The sequence below is a fragment of the Anomaloglossus baeobatrachus genome, chromosome 8 (assembly GCF_048569485.1).
Source record: "Anomaloglossus baeobatrachus isolate aAnoBae1 chromosome 8, aAnoBae1.hap1, whole genome shotgun sequence".
NCBI lineage: Eukaryota > Metazoa > Chordata > Amphibia > Anura > Aromobatidae > Anomaloglossus > Anomaloglossus baeobatrachus.
Genome location: NC_134360.1, coordinates 233,022,058 through 233,045,134, shown reverse-complemented (window position 1 = coordinate 233,045,134; position 23,077 = coordinate 233,022,058). Strand labels below are relative to the sequence as shown.

Here is a 23,077-nt window from a genome sequence, read left to right as displayed (position 1 = left end):
AAACATTTGATTGACAAGGTTCAAGAACTTTGGTCTAGAAGACCTTAAGACCATGAATTAGGACCTGAAAACAACTGAAGGCTTCATAGAATACTAGAATTTATTAATCATTACCTTGGTCCATGGTGGATTAATGTCTACTGGGGGCATTGCATGACAATTTCACCACACGTTTCACGTCAATGACTAAATTAGTTGTATAGCTCTATTCTAGCCTTAAAATAATCTTCTTGTGACGGATTACCCAACATGTAGGAAAGTCTCTATTCCTGACATGAAAGAACTGGAAAAACATTGACAAGAAATATATAAAAAATGTTCTAAACTCACTGGTGTAGAAGGTCTTTCTTACTTGCTGAAAACGTCCAAAGATTTTCTGTGATGGTTACTGGATGGTATAGAATGGTCTGACCTGGTCTGGCTTCCCAAGGTCAAGAAGGCTTTTCTGTAAGCAGATACACAGTAGCTCAGTCAGGATCCTGATATCTGTGTTCAATAAAGTGATGGGTCGGTAATTTTCATGACACTGGTGGTCGTGACTGGGTTTTGTATTCACACAAGTATGCAAAGTATTTACCTCAATGACCACTAGATGTTCTTTGAGGATCGTATCCGAAGAAGCAAGGCACGTGGACGGAAATCCATCTCGGGAGACATCCTTGGGGTGCTGAAAGTTTTAGAGAGAAGGAACAAATCATTCCAGGAGGAAAGCAGCTGTCAAAGACAGTACTGATTGTGATGTAACGCAGAGAAAACAGTTGTATATATTTTGAATGTTTTTGTTTATGGCATTACAAGGGGGCATTTATCAGATCTGAGGATTGATGCGCAATAATATGGACTTTAGAGATGTGAAAAAAGCTGACTGATAAATACAATGCTTTATTAATGGCCTGAGGAGTGGAATCTTGGAGAAGGTTTTGAAAATGAACTAAGTGTGGAGATTTATGAAACTTTATATCTCTTAAGAAAAACATTGAAGGTTTTCGAGAGTGTGCCAGGCAGCAGAAGTATGTAATCTGTACAGACCCAGTGCAAGACGGGCTTGCCAACAAGATCATTGAGATATAGTCATTCAGACTTATAGGAACCAGGTACATTGAGGGAACATTTTTCTTGGGCTAAAGTTCCCCAACTCTAGTACTCCAGGCCCCCCAACAGTGCATGTTTTTTCAGGATTTCCTTAGTATTGGTCAGGTAATAATTTCATCACTTGCACAGGGGATGATTCCAAAACCTGTATACTCTTAAAAGAAATCCTGAAAACATGCACTGTTGGTGGGCCTTGAGAACTGGAGTTGGGGAACTCTGACTTAAGGGTCTAAAGCCCACCTTACATATTAGATGACTGTTGACCGAAAGATGGTTTAACCGACAGCTGTCTCGGCTGTCTCCCATATATACAGTATAGGAGAGCCGCTGTTGGACTCTTCTGGTGGCAACTTATCTCCAAAAGAACAAAAAGATCTGCAGTTCGAAATTGGACATCCGGGATCCTTGTCTGGGACTTTAACAATGTCGGATCGGTGAGAGTGCGACATCCAGATCCCCCACCGCTGATCAGTTGATCCCGGTACCACCGAAGGACAGAACTACTTAGTTGCAGAGATCCACAGCACAGATTCATCAACTATGTAGGGGCTAAGGCTAGTTACTGCATATCCAACCCCTGTTCAAATCAATAGGGAGCGTATCTGCAGTACCTGGTTGCAGCAACTATTTAGTCGATGGAGCTTTTCTATGTACCTCTGCAACTAAGACGTTCTGGCCGGTGGTGGTGGGGGGGTCACACCCTCACCAACCTGACATTTATGACCAATCCTGAGGATAACTCATGAATGTTAAACTCTTGGGACAACCCCTATAGCTCTACTGACAATCTTCTGTCTGCTGCCTCATTGACATTTAATATCCAGTGAGCCCAAAGCCAATTAGATGTGATTTCATGAAAACTCTTCCCAGTATGCCTGTAAAGACGCTATTAACTGTGCAGTTTTTTGGCTTTTTTTCCCTCTATGGGCTCCTAAGCTGTGTTTTTAAGTGCAAAATCAAAGCTTAGTACTATAAAAAAACGCAATGAAAGCCATGATTCAAATCTGCACCAAAAATGCTTCAAATAAAGGAAAAAAGGCATAAAAATGCAGCAAAAACATAATAATCCGAGAATATTGTTATGGTGTAGTTTTGTTCTGGCATCTGCGAAAAAATACAGCATTTATGGTGTGTGAGAATACAACCTTAGACTATGTGCCCACGTTGCGTTCTATTACGCAGCGTGTAAGTCACTGCATGTGCGTCTCAAAACGCAGCCGAAAAGCTGAGTTCTGAGACGCATAGGTAACTGCAGAATTCATGCGTTCTGGATGCTTGGAAAAGCTTCCAGAACGCACATTTTTGACAGTGCGGTCCCTCTTGGCTCTGCTGCATCCCCATAGACTTGCAGCAGAGCTGAGTGGGACCGCACTATCAAAAAGAGCATGGCTGGCTGCGAGACAGTGCCGTGTGATCAGAATGAGCTCGGATGAACTTCACCCGGCTTCATTGTGATCGCGCGGCTCTGTGCGTGTGCCGGGGCTTGATTTTCGATCACAGGTGAAGGACTCACCGGGGACCGCAAATCCCCTGAGTGAGTACAGTGAGCCGCGCGATCACCGGTGCCGTCACTCAGGTTACCCGTGGCCACAGGTCTCGGGTGGAGGACTCGAGCTGGCCGCGGGTAACCTGAGTGACGTCTCCGCTGACAGTGCGACTCACTTCAATTGCTGCGTGGAGCTAACAGGAGCGGCGGTGTTCTATGGCCGTTCCTGTCAGCTTCATGTAGCAGAGCTGATGCATCGTGGGACCTCGTGAGGATTACACCGAACCTGGAGGGGTGTTTGGGGATTTTAATAAAGTGGTGAAAGAGGGTGTTTTTTGTCTTTTATTTCAAATAAAGGATTTTTTTGGGTGTATGTGTTTATTTACTTTCACTTACAGGTTAATCATTGGGGGTGTCTCATAGACGCCTGTAATGATTAACGTAGGACTTAGTGGCAGCTATGGGCTGTCATTAACTCCTTATTACCCAGATTGCCACTGCACCAGGGCAATTCTGGATGAGCCGGGTAGAGTCCCGGTACGGTCGCATCTAATCGATGCGGCAATTCCAGGCGGCTGCTGGCTGATATTTTTAGGCTGGGGGCTCCCCATAACATGGGGCTCCCCATCCTGAGAATACCAGCCTACAGCCGTGTGGCTTTACCCTGGCTGGTATCAAAATTAGGGGGGACCGCACGTCAATTTTTTTTTTAATTATTTATTTATTTTACTGCACTACATAGACCCGCCCACTGGCGGCTGTGATTGGTTGCATTGAGACAGCTGTCACTCAGCGTGGGGGCGTGCCTGACTGCAACCAATCATAGGCGCCGGTGGGCGGGGAAAGCAGGGAATACCAGATTGAATAATGAGCGTCCGGCATTTTCAAAAGCCGGAGAAGACGCTGCAGTGTGAACTCCGTGCAGTGCCGCGCCGGTGTTCGGTCAGTGATCGGTGAGTATGAGAGAGGGGGGAGAGAGGGATAGACCATCAGAGAGAGAGAGACCGACCGACAGGGAGGCAGAGAGACCGACAGACAGAGAGATAGACCGACATTGTAACCAAAACGCGCAAAAGAAGTGACATGATGCTTTTTAGAACGCAGCATCTTGGCAGCAGCCGAAACGCTGCATTCTAAAACGCAACGTGCGCATGGATTATGCACAATCTTCATAGATTGTGCTGGGGACGCAGGACGCATGCAGTTACGCTGCAGTGCAATACGCAGTGTAACTGCATGCAAATACGCAACATGGGCACATAGCCTTACAGATGCGTTTGGCAAAAAACTACTGCTCATTTCTCAAAAAAGCAAGACCTCATATAGCGAAGCTTACACAAAAATCAAAAGGCTCTGCCCGCTACAGCTATGAATAAATGAAAAAAACAATATATCCATAGGTCCCAAACATCCCGGATATACTGGGACAATAATTCATATGGGTCTACCCGGCCCTGTTATCCCAGGTGTCTGTTGAATGTCCCTCTCTGCCACCATGACCCCTTTGACATCTGCCAGGGAAGAAAGAAATGGTAAATGGTTTGACTAAGGGGTATGATTAGGGGCATAGCAAAAAGCATAGAGCCCCGTGCTTCAAGTGCCATAAAAATTGTCACTAATTCATTTTTGTAGGACTTGGGCATTACCTGGGTCTTGTTCCTAACAGGGTGTAAAGACCCCTCTTTGGCACATGGTAGGTGGGGTCCTGCTACACAAGTTTTGCATTGAGGACCCAGGTGTTTCAAAATTACATGGGACCATTCCCTTTTTATAAGGATCTAAATATAGACAAGATGGGGCCCCGGGTGTCACGTTTCTGGGGGGCCATCAAGCCTGAGATGATAGGATAGTCATTTAGATACTGGGCAAGGGCAGCAAACGTAATATCTGTCTCAGGAAAAGTGCGGCCTAGTTATGGTTTTGGCAATAGAAACCAATTGATATTATTATCTGCCTGGTTGCTATGGAGGAAACTCCATGTTTGTCAGTGCGGGGAAGCAGATAGAGTTTTCAGTAGATTATCGAGGGTGGGATTCTGCAGTTTATCAGCAGGGGACGGCGATGTCGGAACAAGAGGGGCTCACAATGGACAACACTCCCAGATTTTCCATAGATTGGTATAGCAATAACTATGCCAAATGTGAGGATGTCCCGAGCCGGAAAGGGGCAGAGTTTACAGAAACTGCACATACAAATGGGTGGTCCTGGGTGGGTTTTGGGTGGTTTTGGGCAGCTGAAATGAGCCTCTGCTGCCTCTTTTATGTATTTAGTCATTCTTTTTATATTATGTGACCCATCCTTAGCCATTTTTAAAAATTATTTTTACCCACCAATCACTCCCTTTTAAAAATTGGAACCAATCCAACGGGACTTTCAAAAATAAAAGATTTATTGATATTTTTACAAATACTTGGGAATCCTGCGGACCTGATGATGTCACGATGGCGCAGAAGGATAATTATGAGTACCAGGGAGGTGCACACAAATAAATTTTACTTTCCATTTAACAGGTCTCGTACAGGGGTCTCGTCAGGTCATTGGGGTTTTCAGCGTGCGACCGTCCGTCCTACATTCCTCCGCATCATTACTACGGCCCTCTGGTGGGAATTCCCATCTGTCATTCTTGACGCTTGTTTGGACGGCGCCGATAGGATGTCAAAGACAAATATACATGGTGTAATATTCTTTACATCCGCCATAGGGGACAATGAGGAATATGTGAAACTTTCTGTTCAGTATAGAGGCAGATAATCACATATGACACCCAGTACAGGCCTGTACCCGAGCGTCAGCGTCATCATCCTGTACCCCGAGTCTCAGGGTCATTAACCTGTACCCCCAGTGTCATTATCATTATCCTGTACCCTGAGTCTCAGTGTCATTAACCTGTACCCCCAGTGTCATTATCCTGTACCCCCAGTGTCATTATCATTATCCTGTACCCCAAATCTCAGTGTCATTAACCTGTTCCCCCAGTGTCATTATCCTGTAACCTCAGTGTCAGGGTCATTATCCTGTACCCTCAGTGTCAGGGTCATTATCCTGTACCCCGAGCGTCAGTGTCATTATCCTGTACCCCGAGTCTCAGTGTCATTATCCTATACCTCCAGTGTCAGTGTCAGTAACCTGTACCCCCAGTGTCAGTGTCATTATCCTGTACCCCCAGTGTCATTATCCTGTACCCCCAGTGTCAGTGCCACTATCCTCTACCCCCAGGTGTCAGTGTCATTGTCCTGTATCTTGTGTGTCATTGTATCATAGTTCTAGGTTTACAAATGTTAATTCTTCTCTTTCATTGTTATAAAACATCAATCATCAGAGGCGGGTGTCATTGTTCAGTGCATTAAAGTGCTCTTTTTTTGAGACTCAGTGTCCTGATCTAATTTTAAAAATATAATTGTTCCCAACAATACTCATTTATTGGGAATAAGAACTGCACAATACAGTGAGCAGGGAAAGACGTCTCATAGCGCAGGAGCACTGCACTACAGCATCAAACACCACGCGTTTTCAGGTTGTATCAATTCATTGGGTGGCATCTGGGTTGGTGCAACCTCAAAATGTTTTGTACTTATTCCTATATCTTTTTCTGCGATTCCGCGAGCCTGCTGTATCTCTTCTCTATGTCCTGTAATCACTTTGGACAATAGCTTGGAGCCGCTGTATTTACCTTAAAGGGAATGTCTTATGTATTTGTCATAATCTGTATCCAATGATGAATTCATTAACAGATAAAAAGTCATAGATTATTACCGTTTCTTGAATGCGATGGAGCAGGACGTGTCGGATGAGCTGCAGATAGTATCTTTTTTGCATCTAGGTAATATTTGGTGTTACTATCCTGCCTTCTCTGTGCCTCCGTCTGTTAGTAACTTCCTAATCTTCTAATGCTAATGAGATGGCTCTGCTCATTCTGTCCAAGTCCATACAGTAAAGCAAAGTGAAAGCAGATAATAAAAGAAATATCACTGAAATAATCATTATCTACTTGTCAGCCATTATGTATTTTATCTTACAGTTGATCAGACCTCAGGTAAACCTTGCATTGATTTTTTGGATGAACCAGCAAAATGGACGCCAGCCTACACCATGACATATGTCCTATTGGTGATCCAGGTACAAGCTGTCTTCATTGGAAATGTCCATGTCACGTTATGTTGTGTGATCTGTGCTCATCGAGTCTGTACAGATATGTCCATTGATTTCTTCATCATGCAGGCAATGCTCTCCAATCCAGTACTGGAAAAGGCCGTCAATCCAGACGCAGCCAACATGGTGTTAAATAAATCAGCTCTATACAGGCAGATGGTTCTCAATTGTGTGAAGACCAGCAGACAGATTGAGGGTAAGCCCATGATCCCATATGGGGTACACCGTACAATTAGCCTGTCATCATACAAAAATTGTGCTAATATTGTCCATTGTGAATTACACCTTATAATCCAGAGCTGCATTCACACTTCTGCAAGGTTTAGAACTAAAATGCCCCAGTAATCCTTCCTTATGTAGAATCTGCAGGGGTCAACCTGACAGGTGTGCTACTAAGTATGGTGGTATTATTAGGCTAGTTTCACACTTGCGTTGAACGGCATCCGTAGCATTGCGTTGTGTGACGGATGTAACGGATGCGTTGCATATAGTGGCACAACGGATGCGACGGATCCTGCAAAACAACAGAATCTGTTGCAGCTGATTTTTCAACAATCACTCAACTGAGCATGCACAGTTGTGTAAAAACGGATGCGTCACAGGAATCTGTCGAATGACGGATTCCGCCACCATAGGCTTCCATTATAAAATGACGGACGCCGACGGAATCCAGCACATTGCATTTTTTTGACGCTCAGGGAAGCGCAGAAAACCGCTACATTCTGCGTTCTTTCCGCCCGGCGTATGCAGCGCAGCGTCGGCCGGCAAATGCAATGCAGGACCATCAGTCGCAATGCGTCGTCCATACAAGTCTATGGGAAGCAGCGGAATCTGTTAACGGATTCTGCTGTTTTCCAAAACGGCGGATTGCGACTGATGGAAAAAATGCAAGTATGAAACTAGCCTTAGGCGGGCTTTGCACACTACGACATCGCAGGTGTCAAATTGAAAATGACGCACTTCCGGCATCGCATGCGACATCGTAGTGTGTAAAGCCTAGATGATACGATTAACGAGCGCAAAAGCGTCGTAATCGTATCATCGGTGCAGCGTCGGCGTAATCCATAATTACGGTGACGCGACGGTCCGATGTTGTTCCTCGTTCCTGCGGCAGCACACATCGCTGTGTATGAAGCCGCAGGAGCGAGGAACATCTCCTACCGGCGTCACTGCGGCTTCCGTAGGATATGCGAAAGGAAGGAGGTGGGCCGCCCCTCCGCTCCTATTGGCCGCCTGCCGTGTGATGTCGCAGTGATGCCATACGACCCGCCCCCTTAATAAGGAGGCGGGTCGCCGGCCAGAGCGACAGTCGCAGGACAGGTGAGTCCATGTGAAGCTACCGTAGCGATAATGTTCGCTACGGCAGTTATCACAATGATATCGCAGCTGCAACGGGGGCGGGGACTATCGCGCTCGGCATCGCAGCATCGGCCTGCGATGTCGCAGCGTGCAAAGCCCGCCTTAGGGTATCATGGTGGCATCTATACAGACAATGTGTGGCACTGGTAGATAGGAACAGTGCAGTATATTATTTCACACTGTGGTGATGCCTGCATTGTACAATATTATCATCTATATGGTAGCGCTCTTTGACTGACATATGGCACTGCTATATTTGACGCTAGTCACTACTCACGGACAAACTGTGAGGCAGAGTAGTCAATTGTTCCGGGGTCAGATATAAAGAGAGCGCGCCATGAACTAAGAGGAAAGACAAAGGCAGAGGACTGACTGCTCAGCTAAGAAGCTGGGCAATCACAGGGAACTCCTGAAGAAGCCCGGCTCCTCCCAGTCTCAGATTGGACTGCTGAGCTGTCAATCAACATAGCGACAGCTCAGCATACCCCCGCACCAGATTGGACGACTGAACTGTCACTCACCAAATTGGCAGCTCAGCACGGCCTGATTCCATAGGGCATCAAAACTGTCACTCACTCCATCTAAGACACAATGAGAGGAGGAATCCGAGACACTATATGTGCAGTATGTTATTTGTATCAGAAGGCGGCATCTAACAAAAATCGCAATGTCTGCACAGGGTTTGCATCAGTGATATGCAATATGGGTAATGATCCTTTACATGACCACCTGATGTAGGAAAACTTACTGCCCCCTTGAATTTTAGGAGCTTAGCGAGGACAACAAGCTTGAAAGTTGTTTTAAATAATCAGCAGAATAGTGAATGCAGCTCTGGAGTATAATACAGGATGTAACTCAGGATAAGTAATGTAATGTATGTACACAGTGACTGCACCAGCAGAATAGTGAGTGTAGCTCTGGAGTATAATACAGGATGTAACTCAGGTCAGTAATGTAATGTATGTACACAGTGACTGCGCCAGCAGAATAGTGAGTGTAGCTCTGGAGTATAATACAGGATGTAACTCATGATCAGTAATGTAATGTATGTACACAGTGACTGCGCCAGCAGAATAGTGAGTGCAGCTCTGGAGTATAATACAGGAGGTAACGCAAAATCAGTACAGGATCAGTAATGTAATGTATGTACACAGTGATTTCACCAGCAGAATAGTGAGTGCAGCTCTAGAGTATAATACAGGATGTAACTCAGGATCAGTACGGGATAAGTAATGTATGTATGTACACAGTGACTGCACCAGCAGAATAGTGAGTGCAGCTCTGGAGTATAATGCAGGATGTAACTCAGGATCAGTACAGGATCAGTAATGTAATGTATGTACACAGTGACTGCACCAGCAGAATAGTGAGTGCAGCTCTGGAGTATAATGCAGGAGGTAACTCAGGATCAGTACAGGATAAGTAATGTAATGTATGTACACAGTGACTGCACCAGCAGAATAGTGAGTGCAGCTCTGGAGTATAATGCAGGATGTAATTCAAGAAAAGTAGAGGATAAGTAATGTAATGTATGTACACAGTGACTGCACCAGCAGAATAGTGAGTGTAGCTCTGGAGTAATACAGGAGGTAACTCAGGATAAGTGATATAATGTACGTACACAGTGACTGCACCAGCAGAATAGTGAGTGCAGCTCTGGAGTATAATACAGGAGGTAACTCAGGATAAGTGATATAATGCACGTACACAGTGACTGCACCAGCAGAATAGTGAGTGCAGCTCTGGAGTATAATACAGGAGGTAACTCAGGATAAGTGATATAATGTACGTACACAGTGACTGCACCAGCAGAATAGTGAGTGCAGCTCTGGAGTATAATACAGGATGTAACTCAGGATCAGTACAGGATAAGTAATGTAATGTATGTACACAGTGACAGCACCAGCAGAATAGTGAGTGCAGCTCTGGAGTATAATACAGGATGTAACTCAGGATCAGTACAGGATCAGTAATGTAATGTATGTACACAGTGACTGCAGCAGCAGAATAGTGAGTGCAGCTCTGGAGTATAATACAGGAGGTAACTCAGGATAAGTAATATAATGTATGTACACAGTGATGTACCAGCAGAATAGTGAGTGCAGCTCTGGAGTATAATATAGGAGGTAACTCAGGATAAGTGATATAATGTACGTACACAGTGACTGCACCAGCAGAATAGTGAGTGCAGCTCTGGAGTATAATATAGGAGGTAACTCAGGATAAGTAATATAATGTATGTACACAGTGATGTACCAGCAGAATAGTGAGTGCAGCTCTGGAGTATAATACAGGAGGTAACTCAGGATAAGTAATATAATGTATGTACTCAGTGATGTACCAGCAGAATAGTGAGCGCTGCAGACTAGCACTGTTCAGGAGATACAGATAGGACCTGGTTTATTTTGTGCCTTTTCTGTGGTAGAAGTAAATTCTTACGTGAACCTTCTTACGGCTCATTTCTCTTTTTGGCAACACAAACTGGTGATCTCACATGGAGACGTCTCCTGGCACATAAAGATTTGCAAATGGCTTTTGCACAAAGTCCCTGAAGAGTACGAGTAATGCCGCTTCCCGTCCTGCGATTAGAGCTGTGTAGACTTTCCTCTAGGATATATCCTCTGGCCGCGTCTCATCGATGATTATTTTCTTTTAACTTCTATTTCAAAAAGATAAGTAAAAAGAGTTCCTGGCTGTTTGTTATCGCAGCGCGCGCTGGACGGAGATCAGGGACTGCTCGGCCCAATACATGGCAGCGAGACGGTATTAACCCCTGCTCAGCCAGTGGTGTGTAATAACAAATGTCGGTAAATGATCTGTCCGTCCGTCTTCAATTAGGCAGTTGGAGAGCCCAACCTGACAGCACAACCCACCCTCGAGGGCTCGTTGTGGCCACGTTACGTGGCATTTCATTGGTATTATTAGGCGCCATACAATATCACGTGTGTCCGGCTGGAGAATATTTGTGCGGCCCCGGCTCTATTATTTATCATTGTTAATTGCAGATGGCTCGATACAAGAAAGCATCGCTACAAGTAAGACCCCAGCCCCGACCTCTACCCCGACCTCCGCCCCCGCACACAGGTGGGTATCATGTGATCATTCTGTAATCGTAAAATATTATATCCTGATATTTGTAACTTATCCAGGTAACGGAATTGGATTAGAACTATTCAGCAAGCTGCTGTTGATGGATCTGATATTTCCAGAAGCTGCTGTTGATGGATCTGATGTTTCTAGAAGCTGCTGTTGATGGATCTGATGTGTCTAGAAGCTGCTGTTGATGGATCTGATGTTTCTAGAAGCTGCTGTTGATGGATCTGATGTTTCCAGAAGCTGCTGTTGATGGATCTGATGTTTCCAGAAGCTGCTGTTGATGGATCTGATGTGTCTAGAAGCTGCTGTTGATGGATCTGATGTTTCTAGAAGCTGCTGTTGATGGATCTGATGTTTCCAGAAGCTGCTGTTGATGGATCTGATGTTTCCAGAAGCTGCTGTTGATGGATCTGATGTTTCCAGAAGCTGCTGTTGATGGATCTGATGTTTCCAGAAGCTGCTGTTGATGGATCTGATGTTTCCAGAAGCTGCTGTTGATGGATCTGATGTTTCCAGAAGCTGCTGTTGATGGATCTGATGTTTCCAGAAGCTGCTGCTGATGGATCTGATGTTCCCAGAAGCTATTGTTGATTGATCTGATGTTCCCAGAAGCTGCTATAGATGGATCTGATGTTTCTAGAAGCTGCTGTTGATGGATCTGATGTTTCCAGAAGCTGCTGTTGATGGATCTGATGTTTCTAGAAGCTGCTGTTGATGGATCTGATGTTTCTAGAAGCTGCTGTTGATGGATCTGATGTTTCCAGAAGCTGCTGTTGATGGATATGATGTTTCTAGAAGCTGCTGTTGATGATCTGATGTTCCAAGAAGCTGCTGTTGATGGATCTGATGTTTCTAGAAGCTGCTGTTGATGGATCTGATGTTTCCAGAAGCTGCTGTTGATGGATCTGATGTTCCCAGAAGCTGTTGTTGATGGATCTGATGTTCCCAGAAGCTGCTGTAGATGGATCTGATGTTTCTAGAAGCTGCTGTTGATGGATCTGATGTTTCCAGAAGCTGCTGTTGATGGATCTGATGTTTCCAGAAGCTGCTGTTGATGGATCTGATTTTTCTAGAAGCTGCTGTTGATGGATCTGATGTTTCTAGAGGCTGCTGTTGATGGATCTGATGTATCCAGAAGCTGCTGCTGATGTATCTGATATTTCTAGAGGCTGCTGTTGATGAATCTGATGTTTCCAGAAGCTGCCGTTGATGGATCTGATGTATCCAGAAGCTGCTGTTGATGGATCTGATGTTTCTAGAAGCTGCTGTTGATGGATCTGATGTTCCCAGAAGCTGCTCTTGATGGATCTAATGTTTCCAGAAGCTGCTGTTGATGGATCTGATGTTTCTAGAAGCTGCTGTTGATGGATCTGATGTTCCCAGAAGCTGCTGTTGATGGATCTGATGTTCCCAGAAGCTGCTGTTGATGAATCTGATGTCTCCAGAAGCTGCTGTTGATGGATCTGATGTTCCCAGAAGCTGCTGTTGATGGATCTGATGTTTCCAGAAGCTGCTGTTGATGGATCTGATGTTTCTAGATGCCGCCTGTTTAGGACCTGATTATCGTACAGTGCTATTCAGGCAGGAGACATCTGCAGTCAAAAGACCATATAAGGCAGGGGTCTCAAACTTGGCTGGGTGTATGGGCCGCACAGAGGAAAAAAAATAATTTGGGGGGCTGCATTTTTTCAAGGACAAAGTGACATTTTTATTGGTACCATATATAATATATTTAAACACAGAGCACAAGAGTCTTTAGATTCACCAAAATATAGAAATACCCCATAGACACCGTAATGCAAATGTATAAAACATTTTATTTAATAGCGCACAGGGTATTACAATACATACAGAACAACAATCATGAAAAACCGGAATGGGTAAGTGAAGGAAGAGGGGAGAACCCCACGTGACCCAGGAAAAATGTCAAGTATTATATAGGACCTGCTAATACAGATATATATATATGTCTTATTGTAGTAGCCTCATGCCCATAGGAAAGGCCCACGTAGGGGCCAAAGATCCATTGCCGCTAGTTAATGGCCCAATACATAAACCTATGGCCTTCTATCAGGTCATACCTCAAATATATCTGCAGGCCTATATATAAGACTGGCACAATGGCCAAAGTTCGCTCTACGGCTAGGCTATAACCTCATATACAATTAGGAGGTGCCCAGACAGTGTCGCATTGGTCAATCATTAATAAGGCATGCAGGCTTACCACAAACAAGCAGAACGTCCGGGAGTCCTGGAGGGCACGTGGGGACCGACGTCCCAACACGTGTTTCGTCAAGTGCTTCGTCGGGGGACGATGTTAAAAAGTGCAAGAAGTGGGGTTTAAGAAGGGAACCTAATTATCAATGACACGCCTCCATTTCCCCATGTGCACAAGAGTAGGTGACCGCTGCAGAGCGCGCCGTGGCTCGGTATCGGCGGCCGGAAGCCGGCGGAGCGAGAACTTCCGGTGACGTCACCATATGGTACTTCCGGTTCCCCGCCGCAACGAGCGTTGCCACGGACGCGAATCAACAAGCGGAAACCACTGTAGTGCTGGGTAAGATGGACCTGCCCCTAATGGAAACGCTAATCCAACCTCCACAATCCCATCAACAACAATATGGTATATAATGCGCAAACATATGCTAGGCATTATTGTATATGAAATATCCCCTAATAACACCTATCAGGGGAATATATATATATATTACAAGGCACATACATATTATGCATTATTTATATACAATCACCACAAGTGGTGCTTAAAAAAAGATAAAGGGAAGAGGAAGAGGATAGATAGAATAGATAGGCAGACGTCTGCAAAGGAGTAAAGATGTAAAAACATAGACATAGATATATACACAGCAATTTCAGCATGAAAACAATTACAGATATTCCATGTCCATGTACACCGCAGTTCCATAGCCTCCCAATTTTTGGTTCTGTAAACGTATACGAGCCTCCGTTTCTTCCAGGTCGGAATTGATAACAGAACCCGAATGAAGGGGGCGCTTTTACGGGAGGGGGGGGGGTGGAGGAGAGAGGGAGGGGGGGGGGCCGAGATGAGGAAGGTTCATGACAAAAACAGGTCCCTTAAAATTAAACAAAAGATAAAAAGACACACTGTTAAAAGAGTCATAAGACCACCAATATATACAGCATGAAAAGATAACACTAAAAATACACTAGGGGCTACGCAACTATTCACCTCTGTTGCATATACATGGTGGACTCAACCACCCTGAAAACCAACTCTCGAGTTTAATTGAATCCGACTGGGAGGAGCTCAACCTCCCTCTTTCTTCTCTCCAGTCGGACTCACTTAGGATACCATTATTATGGGGATAAGAGCGGTGGTTATAAGAATGGGGCGAAGGAAAGCCGTTCATTCAGCCCATCTGGTGCCTGAGTACCCAGAACAAAAATCCAACGGCACTCCATCTGTGCCAGCCGTTTTTTGAGGTCACCGCCCCGAATTCCCAGATGTACCCTATCGATGCCACGGACCTGGAGGGATGTAGGGTCACAATTGTGAACCTCCCTAAAATGTCTGGGTATCGTTTTTAGGGATTCGGGGTTGGTGGCCTCTTTGGCCGCCAGAACATCACGCACATGCTCCCTCGTGCGAATTCGGAGCTCACGTGAGGTCAGACCGACATATATCTTGTTACAGCCACACGTGGCGTAATATATTACGCCAGATGTGCTGCAAGAGATATATGCCCGAATGGAAAACTCCCTCTTTCCGTCCGCGGAGAGGGGGTAAAAACAACCTCACTAGACAACAACAAATGGCACTACGGGAGATCGAATCGTTGGATGGGGTGGTGATTAAACCCGCCGACAAGGGCGGGAATGTGGTAATTTGGCCAGTGGAGTTGTATGAGAGGGAGGCATGGCGGCAATTGAGGGACCGGGAGGCATATGAACCTCTCCATCATAACCCCATACGCGGCTTCACCAGTGACTTGGAGTTGATATTACTGAGGGCATTTGAGGAGGGGATTATTCCTAAAAAAATCTATGAGGGCCTCCTAGTAAAAACACCTGTTGTTCCAACTTTCTACCTCCTCCCCAAGACTCACAAAAAGCCCAAGACACCTCCTGGGCGTCCCATTGTCTCTGGCATGGGAGGGCTGTGCGACGTCACATGCAAATTCATCGAACACTACTTGCATCCCTTAGTGGAGACGTTGCCCTCTCATGTCAGAGACACTGCTGACGTCCTAAGGAGACTGGAGGGTCTTATCTTGGAGGAGGAGGCGATTTTGGTAACAATGGATGTGGAGGCCCTATATTCCAGCATTGGCCATCGGGATGGGCTAGCCGCCGTGCGATTCTACTTGGATTCGAGTAGTCTTGATGGGTCCTTGTCCGCCCTTATTATGGAGCTGTTGGAGTTTATATTGACGCACAATTTCTTTGTGTTTCGAGACCGGTTCTTCCTCCAGCGGCGCGGCACTGCGATGGGGGCGGCCTGCGCGCCGTCTTACGCAAACCTCTTTCTCGGTTTTTGGGAGAGGGAGGTTTTCGGGGACGGCGTGCCGGCGAGCTCCCATGCGCAGTGTTGGCTGCGCTATATTGACGACATTTTGGTCGTCTGGGGGGGAACCGGCTCTGAGCTGGAAGATTTTGTGCGTCATCTTAACTCCAATAGCTATAACATCTACTTAACTCATCAGGTCGGACCAAGGACCATCGAATTTTTGGACATTAGAATCTCGGTGGAATCTAACGGGGCTGTTTCTACTACCATCTTCCGGAAAACCACTTCGGTCAATTCCCTCCTCCATGCTACCTCGGGTCACCCCAGGTCGACGGTGAACGCCATCCCGACGGGCCAGTTTCTGCGGTTACGCAGGCTGTGCTCGTCGGATGATGGATTTGAATCCGAATCAGGGGATATGAGGGAGAGGTTCATAATGAGGGGGTACAGCAAGAGATCCATCAAAAAAGGCTACCAGCGTGCTAAACACTCCCAGCGGGACCAGCTCCTATCTGGGAATGCAATTACAAAACCCACATCTAGTCCAGTGGCGAGATTTATTTCCACCTATTGCCGACAGTGGGACCAAATCAGAGGTGTACTAAATAAACATTGGGCCATTCTCCATACTGAGCCCTCTCTTCGTGGCTATTTACCGGAACGCCCCTTGATGACGGCAAGGAGGGGTAGGAGTCTCAGGGATGCATTGGTGCATAGTCACTATGTTGCCAAGAGAACCCCCCTTTTTGGATGTGGTCCCCAACGTGTCGGCTGCTACCCTTGTGGTAGCTGCCGTGGCTGCCAGAACATCATTCGGGCCACAACCTTCTGTTCAGCGGACGGAAAGAGGGAGTTTTCCATTCGGGCATATATCTCTTGCAGCACATCTGGCGTAATATATTACGCCACGTGTGGCTGTAACAAGATATATGTCGGTCTGACCTCACGTGAGCTCCGAATTCGCACGAGGGAGCATGTGCGTGATGTTCTGGCGGCCAAAGAGGCCACCAACCCCGAATCCCTAAAAACGATACCCAGACATTTTAGGGAGGTTCACAATTGTGACCCTACATCCCTCCAGGTCCGTGGCATCGATAGGGTACATCTGGGAATTCGGGGCGGTGACCTCAAAAAACGGCTGGCACAGATGGAGTGCCGTTGGATTTTTGTTCTGGGTACTCAGGCACCAGATGGGCTGAATGAACGGCTTTCCTTCGCCCCATTCTTATAACCACCGCTCTTATCCCCATAATAATGGTATCCTAAGTGAGTCCGACTGGAGAGAAGAAAGAGGGAGGTTGAGCTCCTCCCAGTCGGATTCAATTAAACTCGAGAGTTGGTTTTCAGGGTGGTTGAGTCCACCATGTATATGCAACAGAGGTGAATAGTTGCGTAGCCCCTAGTGTATTTTTAGTGTTATCTTTTCATGCTGTATATATTGGTGGTCTTATGACTCTTTTAACAGTGTGTCTTTTTATCTTTTGTTTAATTTTAAGGGACCTGTTTTTGTCATGAACCTTCCTCATCTCGGCCCCCCCCCCCCCCCCTCTCTCCACCCCCCCCCTCCCGTAAAAGCGCCCCCTTCATTCGGGTTCTGTTATCAATTCCGACCTGGAAGAAACGGAGGCTCGTATACGTTTACAGAACCAAAAATTGGGAGGCTATGGAACTGCGGCGTACATGGACATGGAATATCTGTAATTGTTTTCATGCTGAAATTGCTGTGTATATATCTATGTCTATGTTTTTACATCTTTACTCCTTTGCAGACGTCTGCCTATCTATTCTATCTATCCTCTTCCTCTTCCCTTTATCTTTTTTTAAGCACCACTTGTGGTGATTGTATATAAATAATGCATAATATGTATGTGCCTTGTAATATATATATATATTCCCCTGATAGGTGTTATTAGGGGATATTTCATATACAATAATGCCTAGCATATGTTTGCGCATTATATACCATATTGTTGTTGATGGGATTGTGGAGGTTGGATTAGCGTTTCCATTAGGGGCAGGTCCATCTTACCCAGCACTACAGTGGTTTCCGCTTGTTGATTCGCGTCCGTGGCAACGCTCGTTGCGGCGGGGAACCGGAAGTACCATATGGTGACGTCACCGGAAGTTCTCGCTCCGCCGGCTTCCGGCCGCCGATACCGAGCCACGGCGCGCTCTGCAGCGGTCACCTACTCTTGTGCACATGGGGAAATGGAGGCGTGTCATTGATAATTAGGTTCCCTTCTTAAACCCCACTTCTTGCACTTTTTAACATCGTCCCCCGACGAAGCACTTGACGAAACACGTGTTGGGACGTCGGTCCCCACGTGCCCTCCAGGACTCCCGGACGTTCTGCTTGTTTGTGGTAAGCCTGCATGCCTTATTAATGATTGACCAATGCGACACTGTCTGGGCACCTCCTAATTGTATATGAGGTTATAGCCTAGCCGTAGAGCGAACTTTGGCCATTGTGCCAGTCTTATATATAGGCCTGCAGATATATTTGAGGTATGACCTGATAGAAGGCCATAGGTTTATGTATTGGGCCATTAACTAGCGGCAATGGATCTTTGGCCCCTACGTGGGCCTTTCCTATGGGCATGAGGCTACTACAATAAGACATATATATATCTGTATTAGCAGGTCCTATATAATACTTGACATTTTTCCTGGGTCACGTGGGGTTCTCCCCTCTTCCTTCACTTACCCATTCCGGTTTTTCATGATTGTTGTTCTGTATGTATTGTAATACCCTGTGCGCTATTAAATAAAATGTTTTATACATTTGCATTACGGTGTCTATGGGGTATTTCTATATTTTGGTGAATCTAAAGACTCTTGTGCTCTGTGTTTAAATGCATCATTTTCGAGTTGTTGCCTATAATTTCTGGATTCTTATGTTATACATATATAATATATATATATATATTTTTTTTACACACCTTGGGATCACTGATATTCAACATTTTCACTTGTTCATTATAGCAAACGTGCACATTCTTTGTTTAAATATAAACCTTTTTTTACATTTCATCCCTTTCTTGTAACTAATAGTCTTACAATTAGCACTATATAGAAATTTTGACCAACATCTTTTAGTAATGTTCCCCATATTGTTGTAACGTGCCCATCCTTGTCCCCTTGTAGTATTGTGCCCCATCCCACAGTAATGTGCTCATCCTTGTCCCCTTGTAGTATTGTGCCCCATCCCACAGTAATGTGCTCATCCTTGTCCCCTTGTAGTTATGTGCCCCATCCTAGTCCCCATCCCACAGTAATGTGCTCATCCTTGTCCCCATCCTAAAGTAATGTTCCCCATCCTTGTCCCCATTTTGCAGTAATGTGTTCATCCTTGTCCCCATCCTATAGTAATGTCCCCCATCTTATAGTAATGTTCCCCATCCTTGTCCCCTTGTAGCAATGTCCCCATCCTATAGTACTGTCCCTATTCTATAGTAATGTGCCCATCCTTTAGTAATGTGCCAACCTTGTCCCCACCCTATAGTAATGTCCCCAGCATTATCCCTATTCTATAGTAATGTTTTCCATCCTTGTCCCCTTGTAGTAATGTCCCTATCCTACAGTAATGTGCCCACCTTGTCCCCATCCCGTAGTAATGTCCCCATCCTATAGTACTGTGCCCATCCTAGTCCCCATCCTATAGTAATGTCCCCATCCTATAGTACTGTGCCCATCCTAGTCCCCATCCTATAGTACTGTGCCCACCTTGTCCCCATCCTATAGTAATGTCCCCATCCTATAGTCATGTGCCCATCCTAGTCCCTATCCTATAGTAATTTACCCATCCTAGTCCCTATCCTATAGTAATGTACCCATCCTAGTCCCTATCCTAATGTCCCCATACTATAGTAATAATGTCCCCATCCAATAGTATTGTGCCCATCCTTGTAATGTCCCAATCCAATAGTAATGTCCCCATCCTATAGTAATGCCCCCAGCCTTGTCCCCATCCCATAGTAATGTGTGCACTTTGTCCCCATCCTGTAGTAATGGGTCAGCAGCTCCACTCACCTTCCACAGATGCCGGAGTGAAGCTGAGGGGGCGGTCTCCGGCCCCAGATCCACAGTGATTGGAGAGATCGGTCACAAGGCCGGTCTCTCCAATCAGAGCTGGGGGCGGGTGAAACACAGGTCACCCAGCTCCAGCCAATGATCAGGGCTACAGCTGCACTGATATGGCTGGATTTCAATGTTTCAGCGATTTTCAATGGCTGAAACATTAGTTGCTGTGATTGGCTGACGAACGCCGCTCAGCCAATCACAGCCTCCGTAAGTCCGGGGAGGAGACACCACCCCTCCTGAGGTCCCCTCCTCCCCGAATCTAAGGTTTTTGCAGCGATCGTAGCCACCGGGGCCGCGATTTTGCCATGACGTACTGGGTATGTCATTGGTCCTTAAGTACCAGGGAGCCATAACGTACCCAGTACGTCATAGGTCGCTAAGGGGTTAACGTCCAACACACACACACACCATTCTTCTCACCTGTCCCACGCTCCCTCCGCTGCCTCATCTCTGCTTTGTGCGGCCCCTCATGGTCACTATCGCGCCGGCAGGTGCAGCGTCACTGTCAGTGATTTATGTGAGATGATTGTATTGGCGGCGCGAGAGCTCAGCCCCAGCAACACATTCATCTGACATACAGTGCAGACAGTGACCAGGGGCACGGGCCTGGGAGCCGCACAAACTACCCTGAGGGGCCGCATGCGGGCCGCGTGTTTGAGACCCCTGGTATAAGGGTCAATGCATTACATAAAAGCCCTGGACGGGGTCCTCATAATAAATCCACTATAATGGAGTCATCCCTTCTGCCCCCATAACAAAATCAGCCATGATGCAATCATAAAAGTGATGTTTTGGGAATTACAAGGTCTATTTTGTGACCCTGTGCACATGACCATGTGTTTTATAGGTAGAGGAATAATTTCCAATTAAACGGATCCTCACAGCTCTGATCTCTGCATGTTCAATGTTATAAGACTCGATACTGGAGTGAAACCACAGCAATAATCACATATAAAACCTGCAATGTGCCATCAGCTCTGACATCAGCTTTCTGACAGTGCCCCCTGGTGGCTGCGTCACTACAGGACAGGTGGGCACATTCTGTTCTGAGATCTGCCTGTTGCAACTGTCCCATTAGATTAATTTACTAATTAATAATAAATCGTGTATTCCCTTTTGCCTTGAGTTACATTTTATTCATGCTGAACATAGATACAGTATATATAAAGTCTACACACCCCTCTTAATATGCAGGGTTTTTGTAATGTAAAAAAATCATTAAAAAAAAAATAATTTCCGAATTTTCTCTTCCTTTAATGTTGTCCATAATCTGTACAATTGAATTGAAAAAGGGAACTGAAATCTTTTTCAAATGCAAAAAGAAAAATAAAGGGTAACAGTAATGTGGTTACATAAATCCAAACACCAATATACTAATAATGTGTTAAAGTCGCCTTTGCATTTGACACCATTCAGTCTTGTTGGGAGGGAGTTTATCAGGGCGGCACATCTAGAATTGGTGATCTCTGCCCACTCAGGGCATCTCCTGTCTACAGCGCCCTCTTCAGGTCACACACACAGATTGTCAATTGGACTCCGCCTGGGCTCTGCGTCATTGCAAAATGTTGTTCTTCTTCTGGAGAAGCTGTTCTTCTGTTGATTTGGAGGGTCATTGTTGTGCTGAAAGGTGAAATACCTCTTCATTTTCAGCTTTTTAGCAAAAGCCTGAAGGTTTTCTTGTTAAACTCACTGGAAATTGGCCGTTAATAATCCCCTCCTTCTTGACTAAAGCCCCAGGTCCAGCTGTAGAAATCCAGCCCCAGAGCATAATGCTGCCTCCACCATGCTTCACTGTGGGCATGGTGATCTTTTTGTGATGTGCAGCATTGGCTTTGTGCCAAACATACCTTATGGATTTATTGCCAAAAACTCAACCATGGTCGAACCAGACTATAATACATTATGACAGAAGTGATGAAAGTTTTGGCAAAACATAGCTGGGCTTGGGTGTTTTTCTTTGCAAGAAAAGGCTTCAGCCTTGCAAGACATATGAAAAATATGGAAGATTGTTGTCACATGCAGGACACAACCAGAAGGTTATGGAAATTCCTGCACCTTTTTATTATTGCTGTAAGTCTGCCTACTGGCCCAATTTTCTGCTTGTCTTATCATTAATTTTTGAGGGGTGTCCAGTTCTAGGTAATGTCAGTGTTGTGCCAAATTTAAGCCACTTCTTCAGTATGTCTTCACAGTGTCCTTGATACATATAATGCCTTTGAATTTTTTTTATACTCTTCTCCCAAGTGATAGCTTTCAACAATGAGATCCTTTTGCTGTGTTGTCAGCTGTTTATAGACAATGGCTTTTGATGTAAAATACAATTAAGGAAAATCTGGAAAATCCTCCTGGGGTTAATCAGAATCCCTGTAAATTATGGCAGCCGCACACTGACTACTATGTAACATGGGGGTAAATGTGATTAGCTGATTCTCAACACAATTACATCCCCGATTATAAGAGGGTGTTCACACTTTTGCTACCACATTATTTTTATTTTTTTATTTTTCCCCTTAAAATCAAATGATCACTTTTTTCATGCCTCATTTGATCACTGCCGTAATTCACAAGGATGTCTTGTCTGATCAGTGCTACGTTCCCAGGAGCATCACTCTTATTATACTGGTCCAATGGATCCACAAATGGGATCAGTAGTGAAGATTAGCTCTACTGGGGTGGAATGGATCCTGCATTGTGGTAGTCTGTGTGCTGCTTCCCTTTGTCCTTTCCTATTACTCAGTTTAACTTTGTGAACATTTCTCTTTTTTGAACCATATTAACACTGTAACTGATATATTGTGCACTAAGTTTTATTTCATCCTTATTTTTAGGAAAATAAAAACTGTTTCCTTTGAGAATTATCATAAGACATGGAGTGAAATAGCCACATCAAAGACCGTCCAGGGGGTAAAAAATAAAAGTACGTTAAAAGGAATATTTTAGGGTTAAAGTGTGATATCACTACTATAAAACTGCCCCTATGTACAGGAATATAAGTACTATAATACTGCTCCTATGTGCAAGAATATATCTACTATAATATTGCCTCCTATGTACAAGACTATAACTACTATAATACTGCTCCTATGTACAAGAATATAACTACTATAATACTGCCCCTATGTACAAGACTATAACTACTATAATACTGCCCCCTATGTACAGGAATATAACTACTATAATACTGTCCCCTATGAACAAGAAAATAACTACTATAATACTGCCACTATGTACAAGAATATAACAACTATAATACTGCCCCTATGTACAAGAATATAACTACTATAATACTGCTCCTATGTACAAGAATATAACTACTATAATACTGCTCC

At 45.0% G+C, this 23,077-nt stretch overlaps 1 protein-coding gene and 1 long non-coding RNA gene across 4 annotated transcripts in view; one reads left to right on the top strand and one right to left on the bottom strand.

Annotated features, from left to right (window-relative positions):
* The window catches only part of LOC142249489 (uncharacterized), a 51,006-nt gene that overhangs the window by 3,774 nt on the left and 24,155 nt on the right, over positions 1 to 23,077 (bottom strand). For all 3 annotated transcript variants that reach the window (XR_012725065.1, XR_012725064.1, XR_012725066.1), the window contains exons 3-4: positions 578 to 667; positions 331 to 445 (exon numbers count right to left, since the gene is read on the bottom strand). This is a non-coding gene — a long non-coding RNA (uncharacterized LOC142249489). The remainder of the gene's footprint in view (positions 1 to 330; positions 446 to 577; positions 668 to 23,077) is intronic.
* The window catches only part of UBE2U (ubiquitin conjugating enzyme E2 U), a 39,787-nt gene that overhangs the window by 14,301 nt on the left and 2,409 nt on the right, over positions 1 to 23,077 (top strand). Inside the window, exons 5-8 of the mRNA XM_075321144.1 lie at positions 6,597 to 6,694; positions 6,797 to 6,923; positions 11,092 to 11,170; positions 22,577 to 22,665. Of these exons, the coding sequence (XP_075177259.1) occupies positions 6,597 to 6,694; positions 6,797 to 6,923; positions 11,092 to 11,170; positions 22,577 to 22,665 (393 nt within the window). The remainder of the gene's footprint in view (positions 1 to 6,596; positions 6,695 to 6,796; positions 6,924 to 11,091; positions 11,171 to 22,576; positions 22,666 to 23,077) is intronic.